Source organism: Microtus ochrogaster, unplaced genomic scaffold (genome assembly GCF_000317375.1).
Source record: "Microtus ochrogaster isolate Prairie Vole_2 unplaced genomic scaffold, MicOch1.0 UNK17, whole genome shotgun sequence".
Lineage (NCBI taxonomy): Eukaryota > Metazoa > Chordata > Mammalia > Rodentia > Cricetidae > Microtus > Microtus ochrogaster.
The window spans coordinates 2,148,770-2,173,452 of record NW_004949115.1 but is presented as its reverse complement, the minus strand read 5'-3'; the positions used below and the strand labels follow the sequence as shown (position 1 = coordinate 2,173,452).

At 44.0% G+C, this 24,683-nt stretch overlaps 1 protein-coding gene across 5 annotated transcripts in view; it reads right to left on the bottom strand.

Moving 5' to 3' along the window:
- Positions 1-2,715: 2,715 nt before the first annotated feature.
- The window catches only part of Tsc22d3 (TSC22 domain family member 3), a 63,030-nt gene continuing 41,062 nt past the window's right edge, over positions 2,716-24,683 (bottom strand). For 2 of the 5 annotated variants that reach the window (XM_005367348.3, XM_026789359.1), the window contains exons 3-4: positions 5,339-5,390; positions 2,716-4,320 (exon numbers count right to left, since the gene is read on the bottom strand). In XM_005367348.3, the coding sequence (XP_005367405.1) occupies positions 4,090-4,320; positions 5,339-5,390 (283 nt within the window). In that variant the 3' untranslated portion in view covers positions 2,716-4,089. Of the gene's footprint in view, positions 4,321-5,338; positions 5,391-5,721; positions 5,883-6,076; positions 6,447-12,306; positions 12,676-24,683 lie in introns of those variants that run through there. The other 3 variants (XM_005367351.3, XM_005367349.2, XM_005367350.2) reach the window with 3 other exon arrangements.

Sequence of the window (24,683 nt, the reverse complement as noted above, 5' to 3'; positions counted from 1 at the left end):
CCCCCTTCACTCCTCCATAACCCCCTGAATAAACATTCAACCTCACCCTGCATGTCCTGTCTATCCATGTTTCTGTCTTCTGCCTGCCCGCCATGTGTCTCCATGCCTGGGACCAGCCATTGCTCAGGGACCAGCCATTGCTCAGGGACCAGCAGCTGCCTCTGCCTGGGGCCCACTACCACTGTTCTGAGACCAGCAGCCATCTCTTCCTGGGACTGGCTGCTCCCAGGGCCCGCTGTCTGCCACCACGTGGCCTGCCGCCACCATTTGGGACCTACAACATTTCTGATGCCCTACTGCTGCGGGGTTCTTGCAGCATTTTTTTAAAAAAAGAACAACAGTGGACATGGTGGCACACCTTTAATCCCAGCACTGGGGAGGCGGAGACAGACGGATCTCTGAGTTCAAGACCAGCCTGGTCTACAGAGCAAGTTCCAGGACAGAGAAAAATGTCTCAGAAAAAAAAACAAAAACAAAAAAGTCACATTGAACTCAATAATTTTGTTCTTTGCTTTCTCCCTCATCATCTCCTTCCCCTCTTTCTCTCAGTAAAGATGCACAGTTCAACCACTATGGATTTGAGGGTGGTCTGAGTATTTTTTGACATGTCTAGAGGAAGCTGCTGTCTCCTGAGGCCCATGGGAACTCTGGGAGCCACACAGAGACCTCTGCCTGTCAGTTTTCTGGTCTGTTTAATGGAAGTTAACCATAACTGCCTCGTTAGAAGGGCAGGAAACAGTTTTGCCTTCAGGATCGTGGCAGAGCAGTGCTCTTGTGATGATGTCAGGAGGATCGATGCGACAGTAGATCAGAGGTCACCCACAAGTTGGCATGCCCAGAACCCAAGGTTTACAGCTTCAGCTCTCCTTGCTTTTTTTTTCTTTTTCTTTTTTCTTGTTCTGGGTCTGATGCAACCAGTTGAACCTAGAACTTCAAAAGCTGTGAAAGGCCACGAGCACTGTTTTTTTCCCTGCCTTTCTCCAGCCTAGGTGGTTTTCTGTGGAGCAACAATAACAGAGTTGCTGCAGTGTGTGAAGAACAAACACCTAAGTTCCTCTTATCTGGTCTAACTGCTGTGGCCTCAGAGGTTGCAGTTGTTTGTCTCTGTTTAGGCGGGGTTGCCTAGGGAACAAAGTTGTTCTCTTTACCACTAAGTGATTGTGGGACAAGATTTTGTCCCCTTTCTTGTACAGAAAGTGCCTGTTGACCAGAGTTTGATGGGCTACTTTCTGCCCCTCTTCATTCCCCTTCCCCTCAGACCGCTTCCTCTCCTAGTGTCCCCCTCCCCCTTTTGAGACAAAGTCTCCTGCAGCCCAAAATGTCCTTGAACTTCTTATCTGCCTGCCTCCAAATCTCAGGTGCTTCACCCACCTGCCCCCACCCCCAATCTTTATTAACACCATGGGTCAAACTTTCCTTTCATCATCTGTTACTTTTCAGCTAGAAAACAGGGTGTAGAGTCTGTAGGTGAACTGAATAGTCCCCAAAGCCCTTCAGTTTGTTTTACAGGGAAAGGGTGAAAGGATTTGGGAATGAGGATTAAGAAAGCTAGGTCAGAGGAGGGATGGCTGCTTGAGAGTGGATGTGGCTGTGGCCCTCAGTTTGTATCTATGCCATTAGCTGGGCATTCTGCACAGCATGACCAAACTGACAGGTGCACACAATGAATTTGGCATCCTGAATAGCAAGATTGAGATTAGATATGGAAATTGGGGCTCAAGAAGCCAGCAAGCAGAGATGTGTGGTGTTAGGAAAGTTTTGACAATTGGAAAAGAACAGGCTAATATGTATGAATCTAAGAAGGAAGCATGTCATTTTGAGTTAATTTGGGTAGCAATTGGGCCAAGTCATTTTGGTCACCTTGAGGCTTATTATTATGACTTAAGAAAAGTGAAATTCTGTTTAAATGCATGTGTCCAAAACATAGCTGTGTGTTCTACAGGAAGCACAGATTAAATTACTGACATAAGGGTGACTCTCTTAAGAACCCAGTAGGCTCAGAATTGATCTAGAATTAAGTCCATTTGAGGGTGCAGCAGAAGAGAAACTAAATGTCCTTCGTTAGTCAGACAAACTGCAGAGAAACGTGGACAGAAGGGCAGTAGTAAGTAGCCCCTAAGAGGTGCAGAGGGAAGCTGAAATAGACTTGGCCAGCCCCACTGGTTGATGCTGCGAGAGAACTCTCAGGACTAACGGAGAAGCAGGAATTGAACACATCTTTCTTTGGGTGGGGTGGGGAAAGCAGACTAAAAGAAAGTAGTTTTGCCCCCTCAAAAGTCTCCTTTTTTTCACCACAATGCTTCTACTTTGTCAAGGTCAAGGAGCAGGAAGAGGCAGGTTCACCTATGTTAACTAGGCTCCTCTCTTGATCCTTCAGAAGCATACCTTTCTTGTTTCTTTGGGGGGACTCTTAGGGGGTATTTTTCCAAATTTCCCCTCAAACTAAAAGTTGGGTGTTAGTAGTCATTTAGACCAAGTAGGAAGGCTAAGATGTGTCTAAATTTTCATAAGGGCTGTGTGATTTTGGATAAGTTACTTAAACTTGCTGAGTCTCAGCTTCCCAATGTGGACAGAGAGGTATAAGAGCAAAAGGATGTAGAGACTATGGAAATGACACACCATCAGGGAGGCAGCAGCCCTTCCCGGGTGTTCAGCAAATATTGGACAGACTAGCAAAACATTTTGCCTCTATCAAATGCCCACCCAGTCTATGTATACAGTCAGACACCAAGTTTATTTTTAGAAAAAAAAAGAGCAAAGTTTATTGAAATTTCAAGCTACATCTGAAAAATCCAAATCCTGAAGACATACAGCAGGATAAGGTGTCAGAAAGTGGAAAGTGTCCACTGTCACAGAACCTCCTTACACAAACTTCCTGGGTACATCTCCCAGGCCCCCAAGGGATCGAAACCATTTACTTCTCTTATCCAACACAGGAATCCATCCTTTAATTCATCCCAAAGTTTCTTACAAGAAGAAAACAAAAAAACAAAAAACCCAACCCCCCAAAACAACAACAACAACAACACAAAACCAACAACACAAACAAAAACAATTAAAAAAAAACCTCAAACAAAAAAGTGAAGTCCAAACTGATCTTCTCTCAACCCCATTCTATGTAGTCAGCACCAATGAATGGTGGGTTCGGCATTCAAATGAGGACTTCAGTGTCTTCAGTGGACAGATGGGGGAGGGATGCAGCAGCAAGGCATCTGTGGCCGCATTGTGAGGCTGGTCCCCCTCTCCCTCCCTTGTATCTTGAGTCTTAATTACTCTAAAGGACAAAGTGGATCAATTTGGTAAATTAGCACAGTCAAAAAATTAGCTTTAAGAGATAAGGGACCAGTCAGTACTCCCAAAGCTGATTAGGCCCTTCAACATGTAGGTGTATCTGTATATGTATACATCACTACACTAAGATATAGATCTAGCCCTATGGGTATATATATATGCATTTATGGCTATATAGAAAAACTATGCCAACACTAACCAAACAGAACTTTGTAAGCGGTCATCCCAAAGCTGTAATCCCACACTGGGCTGTGCACAAAGCCATGCAATATACCATATTAACCAACAGAAGGCTGACTTGGCTCAATCTCTCCCATCTCTGCCCCTGCCTGGGCAAGACAGAGGAGAAGAGAGAGGTTGCCTCTGCTTAAAACACAAGTGGCTTCTTCATAGGAACAGTCATTGTCAGATGAAGCTGTGGAAGATGTCCATGGAAATGAAAAACAGACCCCTTATACTTTCTGGAGCACACTGGCATTACATCTCAAACTACTTTCTCCTTTGCCAGCTGTAACTAAGTTGCCCAGGCCCGGGAAGCCCCTGGGTCCGATAGCATGAGAGGCTCACTGGCTTGGGGTTACTAGGCCCCATGCAACTCAGTCTCCAGGGACCTGCTCTTTGTCAGGGGTCTGTCACTGGAGTGGACCCAGATGGCCATGTCCTTGGGACATCTCTTGGCACCAGCTATGTTAGGTGTAAAGTTCTCCACATGAGATGACGCTTGGGGAGCCAAAAAACAAACTGGAAAGAACTAGGTAGAACAAGTTGTGGCTCTGCCCACCCTCAGGACAGAGCCACTTACACCGCAGAACCACCAGGGGCTTCTGGGGTTTCTGGGGCTTCGGGTGCTGGCTCTTCAGGGCTCAGCCTGGACTGGAACTTTTCCAGCTGCTCTGGGCTTGCCAGGGTCTTCAGGAGGGTGTTCTCACGCTCCAGCTGGGAGTTCTTCTCCACCAGCTCACGGATCTGCTCCTTTAGGAGCTCCACCTCCTCTCTCACAGCATACATCAGATGATTCTTCACTAGATCCTGTCATGGAACAAAGCTATTTGTTAGCCACCATGGCCCCTCCGCAGCACTGTCACCCTGCTATCAATCCGCTACACTGGTCTTTATGCCACCATCATGCAACTCTCACCCAGCACATCGTTCCTAGAGCTCACTTCTTTGCCCTATTCTTACACACTTAAGACTCTTGCTTAGGACAGTTGCAGGATTTGGGCCATGTCAGGAGCCCAACTTTGTTCCAGACTCTCCAAATTACTAATGATTTTCAAGTCTGACTAGGTTAAGACCTCTCAGTTTATCCTACTGATGGCACAAATCTGGGGGAAGCCTACAGTGCACCCCATATTCTTGGTCTGTTTTATAAACATTTGCCAATAATATGAAATTGTTATCTCCTAAAAATGCACATCGAGTCACCCTTGTCTTGAAAACTGAAATAGGACATATGAACCTTACTCTGGGGAGAGGCAGAGCTTTCCGTACCCTTTGAATTTACTGAGGGATAGGGAACTGTGCCATTAAGCCCCACAGCACAGTTGAGGAGCTTATCACTGGAAGACGTCCCAAGTCTCTGCAGCATTTTGGCTGTTTGGTGGAGTGTGACCTCTACCTATTAAGAAGCAGGCCAGCAAAAGGGTGGGGTGCTTTGCTTTCTGTTTCCTCCCAACTCCTGACCCCAGCCCAGGATCTGCAGAGGCACTGCAGTGCAACTGCATCCAATGAGCTCTGGCCCCTGCCAACTGCAGGAAACAGACAAATCCAAGAGTTGCAATTCTCACCTTGCACCATTCAGGAGGGAGTCATAGGCTGCTGCAAAGCCCAGGGATAGAGGAGGAGTCAAAAAGGAGGTAGTGTACCAAGGGCAGACTGGGAATGTCCTAAAAGGCATTCCGCTAATGGTCTCCACTGAGAATAGGAAGCTGGCAGTTATTTTCCTTAGGGTCCTGGCTAAACGCTTTTGCATCCACCCCCTCAAACTGTCCAGTTACATAAGCTACAAATAAGTCAGAGGACGGTAATGACACAGAGATGCACTCACCATGGCCTGCTCAATCTTGTTGTCTAGGGCCACCACGCTGGCTCCGGAGGCACTGCCAAGACAAAAAGCAAAGCCACCCATTACTCTAAGTCCAAGGCAGTTGTGGCTGAAGTCCTCCACCTGCCTAGGGTCTTCTTCTCCTGCCTCCTTGGCCTTAATTCCAGGCACTTAAGGTCTCTCTCCAGCCCCTGCAGGAAACTGCACTTCTCTAACCCCGTTAACCTTGCTTGGGCGCCGCCCTGAGTTCCAAAGGATTGGAGCTCTGCGCGGTTCTGAGGCGCCCGGGCCTAAGCGGCCTGCTTTCTGGCTATTTGCAAACAATAGAGCGCGCGCCCAAGTAAAGCCCCCCGCGGCGGGGCCCCAAAGGTCCCGGGCAAACCTACCAATCTCCGGACCTAGCTAGGAATTCCTTCTCGATTTAGAAGCTTCGGACCTTTCTCCAGACGGTGCACAGCCTGCCCCGGCCCTGCCTAGCTCGCCGCCCCTCTGTCTTAGCAGCGGCAGCTGCTAGTTCTCACCGCCGCGCGGCAGCCGCAGGGACGCTCCGCCGGCGGATCCCAGAGCGGAGGTGACCCCCCCCCCCCATCCAGCGTCCCCTACCCCCGCCCCTTCCCAGGATGCTACACCGCGGGGAAACAGGGACCAGAGCAAGGCTAGCTAGCTACGTGATCCACCTCGGAGCTCAGCCCCGTGGGCTCCGCAGCTCGATTCAGCGCGCGAGCTAGGGCAAGTGGTTACCTGTTATCCAGCTTAACGGAAACCACATCCCCTCCGAGCAGAGAAGAGAAGAAGGAGATGGAGAAATTGTGCAGCTGATAGACCGCCACCTCCATGGGGGTCTGATACATTTCGGTGTTCATGATTCGAGTTGCCGGGGGGGGTGGGGTGAGGAGGGGGAGCTGTGGCTGGTTTGGGTGGCTGCTGGTGCGCTGCTATGGGATAGTCTCTGGTGCCACAATTCGGCCCTGGAGCTTAGAAAGAAGGCTGCCGGGCAGAACCTGAGCAAGTCAGGCACTTCAAGCTGGAGTTGAAGGGAAGTGGCTCGAGGGAAGTCACCAAGTGTGTCACAACTCCACAGCTGCCAGCCCAACCCAGACTCAGAGATAATTTCGGCTCCTGCTTCTTTATATAGGAGGAGCCCGCTGCGTCACATGGCGTCAGGGCCATGCAAATGAGTCCTGTACTGGGCTTTGTGGCCCATTTAAACCACATCCCCCTCGGTGAACCTTAGTCAGGGAGTGTAAACAGTTCAGCACTTTCTTGTGCCAATTGGCATCTCCAAAGAGGACTTTGGAGGCTGGTAAAAACCAAACTGGAGCTCATTTCTAGAGAAATGAACAGCAGGTAGAAAGCATTCAGTAGAGGGCGGTACTGCATTTAAAAGCTTTCCGGGTGCCGATCCATGTGCTCTAACTGACTTTGCAATGCTCTCCTGTCACTCTCTGAATGCCTACCCCCACCATTAGGAGTCTCACTTTCTCCAGCTGACTGCGTCTTTCCTTGGACACAGACTTTCCATCTGTATGTTCACTCACTCAGCAATGCAGCTGTCTAGCAAAGCATCAGCTAGATGCCTACCCAGCCTGGTCCAAACTCCAGGACCCGCTCAACTCATCTCTTCCTTGAGAAGTACAAGTATGGGAATAATGGGTGGTTTGCATGTAATACACTCACAGGTGTGCACGAATCTGTGAGTGCATGTGTATGGGGGAAAGTGGGTTCAAGAGCTGATGAGATAGACACATACTAGGGAGCAGCAGGTGGGTGACAGAGGATGTGGAAAGAAGACAGAGCAGTGGAGTTGGCAATGGAGTGACCACAGATGCCAGTCCTTTTCTCTTTGGTCTCTACACCCTACTCTGCAAAGAAAATACATTCACCACTATTACCTGAGAGCTTATGGTCCCTATTTATTTTATTTAATGTGTACTTGTGTTTTGCTGGTATGTAAGTCTGTGCACCACATGAGTGCCTGGTGTCTGTCTGAGGAGGCCAGAAGAGGGCATTGGATCCTCTGGGACTGGAGTTACAGAAGATTGTGAACAACCATGTGGTGCCGGCAATCAACTGGGTCCTCTGGAAGAGTAGCCAGCGCTCTTGCTGCTGAGTCATCTCTCCAGCCCTATTTTTATTTTTTTACTTACTTACAGGCAGGGTCTATCTATGTAGCTCAAGCTGACCTCCAATCATAATTCTCTTACATGCTGTAATTGTAGACTACACCAACATGACTTGGCTAACTATTTTTTAAAACATTTTTAAGGGATGGAGGGATGGCTCATCCATTAAAGGCTAGGCTCACAACCAAAAATATTTCTAAAAACTTTCTTATAAACAGCAAGCTGAAGAAGAAAACTACAAACCAAAGCTACACATAAATTGCCTCAGGAAAAATAGCTCCAGTGTCAATAGAGCCCCGAGGAAAGGAAGATTTAGAATTTCTCCAGGTGTTCCCGAGCTGAGAACCCTGAAGCACTGACACCAAAGGGAACTTGCCTTCTCCAGAAATCTCAAAGTCCTGATAACAGTTCCATCTACTTGTGCATATTTCCTGTTTTTTTAACTTTTGTTTTATCATTCCTATAAAATATGAAATAATGAATGATACAGGGAATCCAAAGAGAAACTCCACCCCTGGGGGAAATTTGGCCAAACTATGAACAAATTCACTTTTATTTGCCTACTTCTGTTTACTTCAAAATACAGGAAACTAAGCTGGTACATTGTGGACCTAAGTGTCTAGTAGTAATGGATCCAAGTATATATATACACCATTGAAGAGTACTTAATGATACCATAAGGAAAGAGGTTTCTGTTGTTTAATAAAATTATACATGTTTGCATCAAAATGTATTTTCATTCTTTTGGGCATTAAAAAGGAAGGAAGGAAGGAAGGAAAGAAAAAGACTGAAAAAGGAGGTGGCATCTAAAGCCTTGAGGTTCTTCCTACTCCTGCCTAAGAGAGGCCACCTGGTGGATAAAATTAGAACTGCAAGGATAAGAAACAACGTGGGCAGAGAAAGGAATAAGTGATGCAATCACCAATACTGTTTACACCAACCTAGGACTAGAGGAACATTAGGTTCCACCAACATATACAATAGTTTGCATGATGTTAAGGCAAGTACACATAAATCAGTACTCCACAAGCTATGGCCCAATGAAACAACCCAGGGCAATCGTTCTATTGGAAAAGTACTGGGACCTCTTATCAGCAAAGGAGGTAATTATTTGCTTCAGGATATTTCTTAGACAGGTACCTGGTACTGACACCCTGGCTAAGGCCCCAGCCAAGCCCAATCTGAAGACCTTGATTTCCTCCTGGCTTTTAGTGCATTTATGTCACTGAACAGTCACTGTTTTCAGCTATGAAATGGGGCTCCACTGGTAGATTTCAATGGTAAAATATTCAATGTCCACTGCAGTTGCAAAGAGCTGACTAAGCGCCCGGCAGTGGTGGTGACCGCCTTTAATCCCAGCACTCGGGAGGCAGAGGCAGGTGGATCTCTGTGATTTTGAGGCCAGCCTGGTCTGGTCTACAAGAGCTAGTTCCAGGACAGGCTCAAAAGCTACAGAGAGACCCTGTCTTGAAAAACAAAACAAAAACCAAAACAACAACAACAACAAAAAAGCAAAGAGATGACCAATAAACTCTTCAAGCAAATCTTTTGCATAGCCCATTCCATAGGTGGGAGAAAATGCCAACCTCAAGACATTGTTAACTTCGGACTCCCTGAATGTGGTGTTTGCACTAAGTGGTGTGCAGCAGACAGAACAAAGTATAGGTAGTATTTATAGGTCATTAAGAACATTATCCACAGCCGGGCAATGGTGGCGCACGCCTTTAATCCCAGCACTCGGGAGGCAGAGGCAGGCAGATCTCTGTGAGTTCGAGACCAGCCTGGTCTACAGAGCTAGTTCCAGGACAGGTTCCAAAGCCGCAGAGAAACCCTGTCTCGAACCTCCCCCCCCAAAAAAAACATTATTCGAGGAGAAAAAAACCTTTTAAATTAGCAGTTTAGCTGCTTTTGTAGTTTCCTGATTTATTAATCTTCCCTCTGCCACCTAGAGCTTTCTTGGTCTGAAAAAAACTTCTGAGTTGATTTTTTTTTATTGCTTTGTAAATTTTTCCTAAACTACTGCTACTCACCCACCCCAAGAAGACAGTGGGAGGTAGGGATAAGACAGGTTGGCAGGGGCAAAATACCACCAGGAAAATGATGTACAAGAGAAGTAAAACAACCATTTTGATTAAGATTTCTTCATTTGGAAACAGTGACAGAGAATTTCAGGTACTTTGAGGAAAGAAAAGAGGAAACAGGGGTTGCTCACAAGGTTTAATTGAATTGCTCACTAATTATACTTCAAATAAAAAACAACCTGAGTTTGAGATTCACTGACTATAATAGCTACCATAGCACTAGCTATGAGCTGACACTGTGCTGGCTATACCATAAACCCTGCATTTTAGGCGATATCACTACCATTTACAAATAAAAAAACTGAGGGTCTGGTACTTTGCCCAACATGGTGAATACATTGCAGAGCTAGGACTCTAGCACAAATCTACTGACCAAGAAACTAAGTTTGTTTGTTTGACTATACCAGCTAATGGATAATTGTTGGTCAGGAAATAGGTTTACTGAAAGAGCAGAGATAACTGAAGTTGGAGGGATGAATTGGAGGAGTCAGAGAAGGGTAAGGAGGAAAGAAAGGGTGAAGAAAAAATGCCTGTAGGATGCCAGCAACTTTGGTGACATACAAGAGGCTCTAAGGCCAACTTTGAGTTTTAAGCATAGTCAGCTTTTCTGACACTTGGAGATGGGAAAAGTAATCAGAATGTCCCTAAGAGCTTTAGAAAAGAGCCATGTTGCTTTTACTGGTTAATGAATAAAGAAACTGCTTTCGGCCAATGGCTTAACAGAGTAAAGCCAGGTTGAAAGAGATCTAAAGAGAGAGTAGGCAGAGTCAGGGAGAAGCCGTGGAGCCCCTCCAGAGACAGACGCCCACCGGATGGAACTTTACCCAGTAAGCCACAGCCACATGGCGATACACAGATTAATGGAGATGGGTTAGTTTAGGATATAAGCATTAGGCAAAAATACATTTAAGTTATTGGCCAAAAGTATTGCAAATAAAAAAAATAAAATAAAACTGATTAAACTAAAAAAAGAAAAGGGCCATGTTCATTTAGATCAGTTCAAAACACAATTGAGAAGTCTTCAAAGTCATGTCAGTCTAGGAAATAGAAGCTACTGGTGATTCCATAAAGGAATGAATATATAGTTCCAGAGCACACACTATTCCAAACAAAGTGTGTGGTTTTAGAATAACAATCACAATCTATTCAGACCTCAAATTTTTGCCCCCCCCCTTACCGATATCCTTAGTTAAATCTCTCCATTTTTTCTTATTCTTGTTGTACTGTCTTTAGAATGAGGTCAGTAAGTAAACAAGCTTAGTTGGGCATTGTGGCATTCTTTTAATACCAAGAGGCAGAGACAGAGGCAGGCAGATTTCTGTGAGTTCAAGGCCAGTCTGGTGTATGTAGTGAGTTCCAGGTTAGTCAGGGCTATGGAGTGAGTGAACCCTTAGGAAGGAAAGGAAAGGAAAGGAGAGGAGAGGAGAGGGGAGGGGAGGGGAGGGGCAAATTTATACCATGAACTTAGTGGTTTTGTTTTTCTGACTGACCCACTATCCTGTGGATTCAGCCCACACTTAGACCAATCTCTCTCTTCTGCTATACATCCATAGTTCTGTATGTGAAAAGTAAGCTTTATCTCAGTTTCCAGAGAATTACTGGATCCCAGGGTTATATAAAGAAAAAAAAAGAACTTCTGTAAATGTCTCTATACAAAGACTTTCTAATAAGGACAAGGGAGATTGGGGAAGGGGGTTGAACCTAAATGGTTAGTTTTATGGTTAATCCTCAGCATACTAGAAAACTCTTCTGTTTAAAACAGTTGCACCAACCCTTGGAGTGGGTGAAAGATTGCACAGTACATTATATCCATTATCTAGTCTAATACTTCTGAGTAAAGTACTGATCTTATCCTTCTTTCCTGCACAAGTGGACTCCACACAGGAACAAGCAACTCAAGACTTCAACAGCCCAACAACATCAACATTCAGAAATATTTCTAAACTTCTTCTTCTACCCCACAACTTATAAATATAGCCTAGATCTGAAGCCAGCATGCCAGCAGTACCTGCTGATGAGCTAGGCCCTTCACGGGCTTCACTTTTAGCCCTAACGCCACAGTACTTTTTGCAAGGAAGCAGACATAGCTGGCCCTACCTCCCTCAGGGGTGACCTCCTAAAGGTAATGAGGATGGATCAATTTTCCTCATTTCAGGAGGCCATGGGAGGTAGTTTATTGTTTGAGCTGGAAGAATATGTTCACATTCCCATTGGTCTGTTCTACTTTAAAAGCCAAAGTCATCCGGACAAGAGCTCCTACTACTTGGGGTTCCCACAGGACAGTAGATAGGTAACTGGGAAAAATCCTAGCAGCATAAACCTCACATGGGATCCCAGCATGGTGCGAAAGGGTGGAGATCAGGCTTGGGTGGGTGTGGTAGGTTGGAGGAGGCAGCAAGGGGGAACATCTTACTTCCCTTTTTGTCACACTTGAAGCATTGTGTACCACACAGGCAGAAGGAAACTATTTATAGGCAAGTCTTCCGTATTTTCTACAGGGAATGTTCCACCCAAGGATTCAGCAATATTGCCAGCAAAACACAGGGTCCTATGTCAGGAGAAGCGGAAAAGGACATGATGCGAGAGGTGTGGGACCAGCCACAAACCAAATATTGGGTTAGGAGCTAGAAAGGGAAATACAAAAAGGATATTGAACGCCTGAGCATTAGTACAGTGCTAATGGGATAGGTCAAAAAAATCCCTCCCCAGTTACTCCTCCAGATATAGCCCCCTTCTATCTAGGCTCTGTCTGGTTCTGGTTACTTACTTGTCCCATTTTCTGAAGAGGCTGGGGGAATACGGATGCTGAAATGCCATGGTATAATCTGTCCTTGTTTCTTTCTTATCTTCTCTCTTCCCCTCTGGTTCCACTCCAATATGGGAGACTATAGACGGAAGGCCACTGCCACTTACATAGTTATTTTGACTTCATGGAAAATCCCCAATGTTCAGAAGGAGAGAAGCAAGAAGAAAAGACAGTGACAGTGAAAATGTCTTGTTCTCTGTAGATCATGTGAATTGCCTTGCATAGCCAGGACCCAGAGCCTTTATTTTGTTGGGCGGGAAAGTGGAGAGGATGTAGATGCAAATGCAGAAGGCAATGGTATTGCGGGTGTGGGGGACAAGTAGAATCCTGGTAGAAAGATGGGTACTCTCTTGGAGAAGCAGCTCTAGCAAATGATTTGGGGCACACCCTGGCACTGGATGATGGCAAGAACAATGAATTGTGCCTTTCAGCTCCCTCCTGGACAGGGTCCCGTGTGAGCTTCACAAACAATATCTGAGTGACACTAGGGATAGGAGGCAGAATTTCAATAGGCATTCTGCCCTCACCCCCCTACCCCCACCCTCATTAACATGAGTAAACATTGCTCTCCTCAAACCACCTTCATTACCCCCGACTTTGGTGGCTAGCTGTGGGGAGGTCTTATATTGGAGTCTCAACAGGACTGGAACTATTGATGACTTTTCAGGAATGTAATTTAACCTCAGTGGATCTCGAATTTCATGAACCTTGTGTCAGTATTTATGCCTGTCTCCTTTCCCTTTATACCTTGTGGCTGTCACAATCAATCTCCAAAATTTTTCCAAGCCTTCTTCACATTTTCACCCTTACCAATAACTATAAATTTCATGAAAAAGAGGTTTGTAAAATTAACATAATTAAAAAGCAAACTGGTAATATAAGATATCAATTATGATTCCTTCTAGAATATCTTAAGTTTTTGGCAAGTTTAGAATTTCTCCCTACTGTTAGACCTTGGTGAAAAGTTTATGTAAACAAAACAAAACAAAACAAAAAACTAGGGTTTGGCACAGGAGTGTAGCTTGGAGTTCATGGGGACCATACCATTTCTACCTCTGGGCATAATTTCAAAGTGAAGAGTAAAGTTTTCTTATTCCCATCCTCTCCTCTCTTTGGCTACTGCCTACCTGAAGCTGATAATATAGCCGCCACAGAATATGGTGTTTTTGTAGGATCTGTTTTCTCTAACACTGTGACTGACAGTGCCAAGAAGGGTTTGTAATGCAAGGCCACCATGGGGGGTTTCACTTCTCCCTGTCATGTTCTTGACCTTTCTCCCTTAGCCAACTCAATCTTAATCTCATTCCATATCCTTTATTTTTTTTGATTTTTTTAAATTTATTTATTTATTAAGGATTTCTGCCTCCTCCCCGCCACCGCCTCCCATTTCCCTCCCCCTCCCCTGATCAAGTCCCTCTCCCTCATCAGCTTGAAGAGCAATCATGGTTCCCTGACCTGTGGGAAGTCCAAGGACCACCCACCTCCATCCAGGTTTAGTAAGTTGAGCATCCAAACTGCCTAGGCTCCCCCAAAGCCAGTATGTGCAGTAGGATCAAAAACCCATTGCCATTGTTCTTGAGTTCTCATTAGTCCTCATTGTCCGCTATGTTCAGCAAGTCCGGTTTTATGCTTTTTTCAGACCCAGGCCAGCTGGCCTTGGTGAATTCTGGATAGAACATCCTCATTGTCTCAGTGTGTGTGTGTACCCCTCGCGGTCCTGAGTTCCTTGCTCGTGTTCCACCTCCTTCGGCTCCTGATTTGGACCTTGAGATTTCTGTCCGGTGCTCCAATGTGGGTCTCTCTCTCCTTTCATCGCCTGATGAAGGTTAATATTCAGGAGGATGCCTATATGTTTGTCTTTGGATTCACCTTCTAATTTAGCTTCTCTAGGATCGCGAATTATAAGCTCACTGTCCTTTATTTAATTCCATATCCTTTATGAAGCAGATACTGGGGTTGTTTGCACACTCATCCCCAAGCCAAGAGACATATTAATGAAGGCAAATAACTTCTCTCTGAAAATCTTGGTGCACTATAGTCTTACAGAGGCTGGGAAAATAAGAGTATAATATGACCAAGGACACACTGGCAGGGTCTTCTTACCCACTTTGCTCTGTGAAGCCATCTTGAGAGCCAAAATTCCAAATCTTTTTTTTTTTTCTGGCAGTTGCCAAGGTTACTTTGATTGGTACATCAAGGACTTAAGGCTACTAGAAATGCTTAGGAGACAAAAACCAAGAGAACTCTGTTAGGGTGGCAGAGACAACAGACAAGGGGCTTGCTAATAAGGCAGAGGACCTTGTCAGGGAGGCAGAGCTAGCAGTCAAGGGGTTTGTGAAGAAGGCACAGGCTCTAAGGTGGAACACCTGGCTTCACTGGGTGACCCACAATAAAATAGGTGACCTTTGAAGTGATATAAGTTCTCTAAGGAATATAAGAATGGCTAATATTTAATCCCAGCACTTGGGAGGCAGAGGCAGGTGGATCTCTGTGAGTTCGAGACCAGCCTGGTCTACAAGAGCTAGTCCCAGGACAGGCTCCAAAACCACAGAGAAACCCTGTCTCAAAAAACCAAAAAAAAAAAAAAAAAAAAAGGAATGGCTAATAATGCCAGCTTCTACAGGGATTTTGTTTCCTGAATCTACAATGGGTCTTACATTGTGCTTAGTAAAGCTCCTTTACATCACAGCAGAGCTATTCACCAAACAGTCACTTGAGGTGGATCCTTGGGTCTCTTTTGTGGAACTCTATAACTTGTAGAGAGAGGCGCTACAGATTTCAAAGGGTCTGGTCTGTCCACACCCTACCCTGGGGTTTCCTGGATGGTGAGAAGGCAGTTTAGGTAGAGTGGGAGGCCACAGTGGGGATACAGAAATTGGCTGAGAAATACTTCTCTCAAAACAGAAAGCAGAAAAATAGGTGGAATTATTCCTTGGGCAGGGCCCCCCAACCATGGGAATAGTGCCAGAGAACACTTAAAGGAGTGATGGGAGTGGTAAAGGAAGGCCTTTCAACAGGTTTAAGAAATGCTGACAAGGGATACACACACCTTTTCAGGAAGAAAGAAAACACACACACACACACATAATCCCTCCCAATGCAAACACCTTCCTCAACCATTAATACAGTCCAATTCCTGGAGATAGTCAGGGAAAGAAGTTCATTCCTTCTCCCTCCATCCCTCTGCTCTTCCTTTGCTTTTTCCAGCTTCCTTACGTCCTCAAAGGGATAGTAAGATAATAAGATATGACAAGACAATGTAAACTCTAGAGTTTATGTTAGTGTCAAAAGGCAGGGCCTCTATTCTGTCATTCTGAGCTGGCTATGTGTTGTATAGAAGTCACAGGTGACAGGATCTTAGAAGAAACTTGGAGTGACATTGAAATGGTCACTAGAGAAACCAGCTTTAAACATTTAACTGCACGCTGGGAAGAGGAAATCCTTGGCACTGCCAGGACTATATTTTCAAAGTTGTCAATCATACATTCATTATAATGGAGTCTTTTAAATAAAGGAGAAATAAATACAGGTGACATTTGTACACAGTCAATCATATGAGATGCCTAAGAAATGACTCCTACAGGTTCTTCCAGAGGACAGTTCTAATTAGGGCCAATCCTGGCATAGCCTTTTGTGACTGGCTACCTCTGAATGTGATTTGAAGGACAGAGGAGAAGAACTTCATCCTAATTGTTTTCCAGACCTTCAGCTGTGGTGCCTATAAAGACCACCATCACCATCATGATTCTGGGTTCCGGTGACATCTTCTGGAGTTATACTTTGAGGAACTAGAAAAGTTTTATTGTCAATGGAAAGCAACCCTAAAGAGGTGCCAGTGGCAGCCATTAATAGTTAAAGTGCTTCAGTATGAAGTAAATTATCGAAGCACTTTCTGTAGTCAGCGGCCAATCTAAATTAGAACACAATTTAGATTCACAGAAAATAAATCTTGATAGTGGTCATGGAGGGATAGTGATGGGACACTCCAGTGATCTTCTCAGGCTTTAGCTCTAGCTAGTGAGACTTGTCAGGAGAAGGGAAGGTTAGTTTTTAGGTCATTTGGATGCATCTTTTCTACACTAGTCCAAGGAACTGCTTTTAAGGGCTGCTGACAAAGAATTCACACATCTTATCAGAAAGAAAGAGATTCACAAAGCATGCACACACACACACACACACACACACACACACATTATGAAAACACCTCCTTCTCTAGCCTTTCACAAAGTCTGATTTCTAGAGATAGGCAGGCAAAGAGAGGTCTCATCTCCCTTTCTCCTTGGTTGCCAGCTTCCCTATCACTCTCAGTAAGGTAATAGGGCCATAGTATATGGCAATATAGAAAGACAGGGCACTTTAAATCAAGTCAGAGCTTGAATCATGGCTTAAAGGTGTGAGCCAAGAAAAGGCCTATCTAAATAGCTCCTGTGGTACCATAGATAGATACTGAGTTCTACTTTGTATGATGTAGTTCAACATATTCTTGGCCAATTACTTAATTTTCCATGTTTCTCACTCTTAGAAACTTGATAAGACCACAAGAGAGCTATTATTAGGGGGATATTGTCAAACCTACTCTGTTTTTGTTTTATGTCTTTTGGGGGGTGGGGAGGAGAGGTGTTGAGACAGCTTCTTGCTATACAGTCTTGAATGGCCTGGATCCTGCTTTGTAGTCCATGTTAACCATGAACTTGCAGAAATAGTCCTGCTTCAGCCTCCTCAGTGTTGGGATTACAGGCATGTGCCTCCAATGGTCAGCCTTTCTGAAATACTTTGATTTATATATAAACATTGGAAAACTTTGCCCCTGTTATGAGAAATAGATTATTTCTAAGGCACTTCACAGCTATTTTGAGAATTCTATCTGTGAAGCTTGGGAGGTTTGGAAATGGGATATCACAACAGGGAAGAGAGAACTCAGGCCAGAGAATAGGAAGGGTCTGACTTTTCTGAACATTGTAGTCAATGAACAGACTTTACCTCCATTTACAGAAGTTAGCTTTACTGAAGGTCCACACTTGTCATCTAACTAGTCAAATGTGGGTTGGGTTGTTTCCTAGGTTTGCCAGAGGGATGTAACTCATTCCCCATCAGTAACTTGCTAGGGCTGACTACAAATGCCTAATTGGGGACTATTTGCTGCACACATGCCTACCCTGATCCAAGGCTGAAACTTAACTACTTCTACCATCTCTATCACCCTATGCTATGATTATGTCCTTGGTCAGGAGGCTGCCTCTACTGCTTACCAATTCCCCTCTCTCAAGGGATAACAGGAGGGGAATTCACTGCTCTCTGTGATAAGCATCTGATCTGTGACCTGTAGTTGGGCATTGTATTTCATTTTCATCTTTATTTTATACTGCTATATTCTGGGGCTTAGAAATAAACAAAGGCTATGCTTTTCCCCAAGACCTGGACTTCCTGATTTCCGTCAGGAACAGAATGTTCTTTTTTTTTTTTCTGAGACAGGGTTTCTCTGTGGTTTTGGGGCCTGTCCTGGAACCCTGGAACTAGCTCTTGTAGACCAGGCTGGTCTCGAACTCACAGAGATCCACCTGCCTCTGCCTCCCAAGTGCTGGGATTAAAGGCGTGCGCCATCACCGCCCGGCCAGAATGATCTTTTTAATCTTTTTCATTTCTGTTGTTCCTTGATACAGTGTTATAGGTGAGACTTTAAAAGAGAGATACTTTGGGTCAAAAACCTGGAAAATTTTAGTGCCAGCCTAAAACACTAGTTATTATGGTTTGAATATGAAATTACCCCCAACAGAGTCATGTGTTGAATGTTTGGTCCCAAACTGGTGGCACTATTTCAGGGGTTGGGGTCTACCTGGAAAGAAGAAGTTTAATGTTAGACTATTCTTGGAAGATTATACCCATTCCCCATCCCTTTCTTTCACTGTTCTCTGTCCACCATTAGGTGAGTAGCCTTTGCCACATGCTCCTGCCACCATGCTGTTCTGACTAACCATAGGTACAGAATCAATTAAACCAAAGACAATGAACTTGTAGCTGTTCTCTGAGGTACACAGCTCTCAGTCCTTCACTTAGGTACACAGCTCTCAGTCCTTCCTGAAAGCAGGCATGTGAAATAGTGAAGTCACCTTAACAAGTACAGACTTCTTTTAAAGGCCACAAGAATACTGTAAAGATAAAGCACAGAAATGAAAAGTTCAAAGTGCCAGTATAGATTAAAAAAAAAAAGCCCAACAACTTATAGCTACCTTTGTGTCAATAATCAAAGACAGAAGTGCCTGGATCATGATAGGTGAAGGTTTTATGAGCATAAGAAGTCTTTAAGACCTAGAGACAAGAGAGTTTGTGGGCCTGACCAGGAAAAGCTTCCTGCCAAAGCTCATACACCTTGAAAATAAGATGAACACTAGCTCCACTATCCTGGGATAGAGCTCTAACAGCAACCTAATGAATCCTGGTCAATAGTTCTGTAATCCTGATATTTGTTGAAACTAATAATACTGTGGGGTTTGTTGACAGAGTTGCAAGAGAACTAAAGCAAATATGGGAAAAAAAAAACCTGAGGAATAGCCAAGTATAGGCAGTTATTACCTCTATGGCTAAGAAGGGATTTTTATTTTTTTAAATTTTTATTTATTATTTTTTAATGATTTATTTAACTTTATGTTCATTGGTGTGAATGTGTCAGATCTCGTGGAACTGCATTTTCAGATAGTTGTGAGCTTCCATGTGGGTGCTGGGAATTGAATCTGGGTCCTCTGGAAGAGCAGTCAGTGCTCTTAACCACTGAGCCATCTCTCCAGACCCCAAGAAGGGATTTTAAAGATACTCCTTTGACTTCTGTTATGTTACCAGTGAGTCCTCTTTAGTCAGTTATTTGGCCCACATGCAGATACAGGTCCCTCAGACAGATGGTAATGACAGAAGAGTGAAGAGGTATTTCCTAATGTACTTTTCTTGAGAGATACTCTAACATCCATCCTAAATAAACCTTGTCAAGCAAGAAGAATATTATGTCAGGAGACCAGAATATTTTTCCCATGTTGCCTACTGGTCAGCTGGAAGACACCATAGATGACTTCTAAACACCCTATGTTGTTAGATCCTCATCCATAAAAATGGAACTATGTTCTTCCTCTCATATAATGCCTCACCAGGTGTATATATTATGGATACCTTAAGGTCTGGAAATGAATAATTTCACTTTATTTTTAGCAGAACAAAAATGCTAAACATATATAATATGTGTGTATGTATTGTATTTCTAGAGTTTATTGACAAGCTTTAGGCGCTCACATTCCTTAATTTGTTGGAGAATTAAAAGGGAACATGTGAATGTGATATACTACATGATCCTAAAGAATGGTTAGAAAAAATGGCTTTCTAATTATGAAAACCTTCCAGTACTGTTTCAAAATTTCTGTCCAGTTTATAATTTTGTTCTAATGGCTTCAGAAGTTATTTACACCAATTATATGGAGGAGGGTAGTTGAGGAATTGATATGAAAATGGCATCAATACATAAATTAGAATGCACAATATTAACCAAGTCACACAATCTCAGAAAGAAAAAAATCACATGTTCTCTCTCACATGCAGAACCTAGACAATAATATATGTATATATGTAAACAAATGTATAAGTGAGAACAATGTAACATGAAGAAAAGAGAACAAGAAAAACTAAAAAGAAGGAGGTGAGGAATGACTGAATGTAGGCAATGTTTATTATGAAAGATATCTGTTAGGAATATTTCCTAATGTGAGCTCCCTGACGACGCAAAAATTCCCAATCAAGCCAAATCAAAACAAGCCAAATTAAGAAATATCCAGGTTTAATGGGAGATCTGTGTTCTCGGGTAGCCCCGAGGGGGAAACCGGGAAGCCGCAGGAACTCGACCCCGGGAGGAAGAAAGGGAGACCATGTGTTTCTCTTTTGGGGGGTCACTTAAGTACCCTGGGGAGTGGTCCTGAGCCCACCCCCAGGGAGGGGTCAGAACCTGGCCTGCTGGGATTTGAAGTCCAGACCAGGCCTGGGGGCTGGGATAGATTCGAGGGACTGGGAGCTACTCTCCCAACCTAACAATATTCAAGTCATGAAAGAGGATATAAAGCTGTTTTCCAAGTTCTAATTCTGTCATGGATTTGTTTGTTTGTATTGGTGTATAAGTGCATAAAATATATTTAGTAATGAAAAGTATAAAATGTAATGCAAAGCCCACAGCTTCAGTTCCAAATGCCTATTCTAATTGCATAGAAATTCAAAATTAGAATTTTGCTAATAGTTTCAGCAAGAAAGAACTATAGGCAAATTAATGTATTGGCCTTTTGTTAACACTTAAGCTTTGGAATACTCTGTCTGAGAGTAACTCTACAGTTAATACATGAAAGGCCCTTGAAAAATCAAACATTCCTTACAAACCGAAATACAGTTTAACCGAGCAAGTGGCCACTGATAACTTGTAAGCAAAGTCCAACCACTTAAATAAAAAGGGACAGTTTGCCTGAGTATGTACTCTTGGTTCTCTGGTCAGTTTCCATCTTTAGCTAAAGGGGCTGAGTCGGTTGGGAACAGGTCATCCACAGAGAGCAGTAGAGGGTGATAAAAGTCCAGGAGCAGGGCAGCCAAATCTCAACTGGCACTAATATCAAAGAGGGATTTAGGGCTAGCAGTCCGGAGTGACAGTGGTATAACTTGAATGATGGCATGGGAGGAAGAGACAAAACCCATCTAGATAAAAATATCCTAACATCCACTAAGATAAAGGCAATTCTCTGTCAATGTCACCCTTGCTTTTGAAATCTCCATGCATTCTCTTAAAAATGAAAAGCCTTTCAGAGAAAACCCTTTAGGTTTTTTAATTTTTCAAGGAAGGTGATGATCTTAGCTTGGTCTGAATTGGAAAGAATACTGCTTACTTGGTAGCCTAGGACATGCAAAGTGAGCCAAGATATTTAAGACTAGCTGTCAAGAAATCAAATATGTGTGATGGGCACCTGTGAAGGCAATAAACTTTATGGTCTTTGAGGCCAACTTGGAGATAACTCAGAAGACACCAGACTCAGATGGCACTCATGAAGGAGGCAAGGAGGTAGTTTGGGTGTCCTCCCGCCCCTAGGGCCCTGTTGTGAGGTGCTGACAGCTGGGAGAGGACCTGAAACCAGTTAGCCTGGGGCTCCCAGCCAGCAGTGTATTTTCATCTTGTTTTGACTAGGACTGTCCTTCCCTGTATAAACACATCTACCTCAGGGGTAGAAAATGTAGAACAGCTTAAAATAGGTGAGTGGAATATTTCTCCTCCTGACTCACCAGCAAAGGGATGCTCTGCAGGTGGGCCTTGTTTAAAGCAAAATGTATATAAGGAAACTGGGAGAAAGATCTGTGAGGCCTTGACCTAATGAGAGACCTCCAAAGCATCATCTGGTCTAAACTATAAAAGTAACAGCTCTCAAGTCCTGATTACCTATCCTAAGAGCAGTATCTACTTTTGGTTTTGGTTTATCCCCTCAGCATTTTGAATCTTGCCAATAATCTTAGTAGCTCGGTTACTACTACTGCTACTAATATGAGGCCTATTGTATGGATGAGAATCAGAAATGTTAAACCATTAAATGACTTTCCCGGAACTGCAGCACACTAGTGGCATAGACCAGATAAGAATCTTTGGTATTCTATTCCAAAGTACTGGCTTGTCTCTAACTGTGCATTGCTTGTTTGCAGTAAAGCACTATATCACTGAGTTATTATGTCTCCAGACCTTTGTATCTTCTTTTTTTTTCCTTTGAGGAGTGTTCCAGGTACAGTTGTATACTTGACAGTGACTGTAACTTACATCCAATGTCTCTTCTTGGGTAATTCCTCTCATCACAGCAGCCTGGGAATTGCGAAGGGGTCCTTATCAAGATCAGGAGGGAATCCCAGGACAAGTGGGCCCTCTAGGATGCTAGGATGGAATAACTGCATTTCAGTGACAAACAGGTGCAAACCACCCAGGAGGCCAGGTAGAAGGAACAAAAGACTGAGTATAAGGCAGTATAAGGAAAGAGCAAAGGTAAACATGTACTTTGAAACAAACTGTCACCCATCACAGTGTCTTTGCAGGACTGGGGTCCCCCGCCCCGGGTTAAACTCAAGTAGGAGCCTGTGTTTTAGAACCTTCCCGTTTCCTTTTCGGGTACCTTCCTCTTGCTTTTATCCTCAGACGACCTGTGTCCTTGTCCTTCTACTGCCTGGGAGTTTCAGAGGTGGCTGGGCACGGCCTCTCCACAGCACTGCTGCTTTCAGGAAAACTCCAGGTCTGCCTTCCATAAACCAAGTATACCTAGCATTTAGTCCTAAAGAACAAATTAAAGAAATTTGTTTGTGTTTTCCCTGGTCAGATCACAGGCGCTTTAATCAAGAGAGGTAAGTCCATAGTATAATTTTAGGTGAGGGTGGCAATGGTGAAGGAGATTGCAAATCAACTATTTTTCAATATTGCCAAGAGGGCCATGCTATACTCTCACAGCAGGTAAATATGAGTATATGTACAGGGATAAATACAACTATTCCCCTACAGTTGCATTATATTCTTTCCAGAACATTGTACAAGTAGTACTAGAATAGTAGTGAGGAAAAGCTGAATTTGGGCCTGGTTGTCTCTTGCTACCAAAACAACTTTGAAAAAAGTCCTATAACAATTTCAGGTCCAAATTTCCTTAAACTATATGATGAGAGGGCCAGGGCTGCAGTTTTATAAAGTTTTGGTGCTTCTTTCATAAATGACACGCCTATGTAGACTGAGATACATACATCTCAGTACCCATAACAGCACCTGGCACACAGTATATGCTCAACAAACAGAGTGATTGAATAAACAATAAAAGTGACTTTTACATTTGACACCAGCTCAACACTTTCTGCCATGTTCTTAGATGCAGTGATTTTTCTGCATAAACTTTTGAATCAAGAGGCCCCAAACCAGGTGAGATGGCCAGGCCCTTGCTTACAGAACTAGGTTATGTCTGTACCGTTTGGTTCACGAATAGTCTGTGCTGTGCAGGGAAAGTTTCTGGAAATCAAAGGAGCAAGAATGCAATTCTAGAAGACCAAGAAGTTCACAGGATGCTGGACTAGGTGGAAGGGGTGGTGTGAGGGTTGTAGGAAGGTTGGGGTCAGTCAGGAGGAGAAGCCAGGGAAGTAACTTCTATATAGTTTTCTGTAAAACGGGAAGCCAAAATAACAGAGACCTGTTGGGTGTCTGGGCAGAGGTAGGAAAAGTGCAGAGTAGCATGGTGACTCAAGGTCAGTAGTTGGACTGGGTCCCAGAGCTCTCAAGCCTCTGCTCACCCCCTTGGGACTGGCCTGTGGCTCCAGGCCAGCTCCCTGAATAGCTCCCCGACTCGGCCCCCCCATAATTCCAGCTTCTTAGGCCAATCTGCTTCCTTCTCTAGCGACTGCCAAGGTTTTTTTTTTTTTTTTACCTTCCCCACACAAAGGCTACATGAACATCTTCCCCAAACCTCTTTCCAAGGACATAGCTGGTTGGTGCAGTCCCCCTTTAGAGCTATCTGAGACCAGCCTTACTTTTGGACAGGTTTGCTCCCTCCCCTATTGCCTGCATTTACTCAGACACCACTCCTCCTCCACTGCTTATGCAAATGAGTGGAGGCTTGCCAGCCACCACTGGGTTCCTTCCCTCCCAATACACCCCCTGCCCTACTCCACAGGAACCATGGGCTTGAGCCCATTCTTAGGAACTTTCCCAGATCCTGAGGTGCTGAGACATTCTCCTTGGCTTCCCTACTCTAGCCTTCAGTAGCCTCTTTCATTTCTAATGGGCTACAGTTTAAATCCAAGAAGAAGTAGCATCTAGAGGATTGAAAGTAAGGTATCTTCAAGCAAGAGAGAGACAGAGACAGAGACACACAGAGAGAATACCAGCCAATCAGCCAACAAACAAGTGACACAGAGACTTTCTGTAAAGGGCAAGGCTTTGGATGAGTATCAGATATTCTGCTGCTGCTTCCTCCTGCCCATGAGCCATGATAGATAGTATCTTAAACAGGATACAAGGGTCATACATAAATATAATAAAAGCTATTTACAGCAGGCCGACAGCTAACATTAAATTAAACGGAGAAAAACTCAAAGCCATCCCACTAAAATCAGGAACACAACAAGGATGTCCACTCTTTCCATACCTCTTCAATATAGTGCTTGAAGTTCTAGGAACAGCAATAAGACAACATAAGGGGATCAATGGGATTCGTATTGGAAAGGAAGAAGTTAAGCTTTCGTTATTTGCAGATGATATGATAGTATACATAAGCGACCCCAAAAACTCTACCAAAGAACTCCTACAGCTGATAAACACCTTT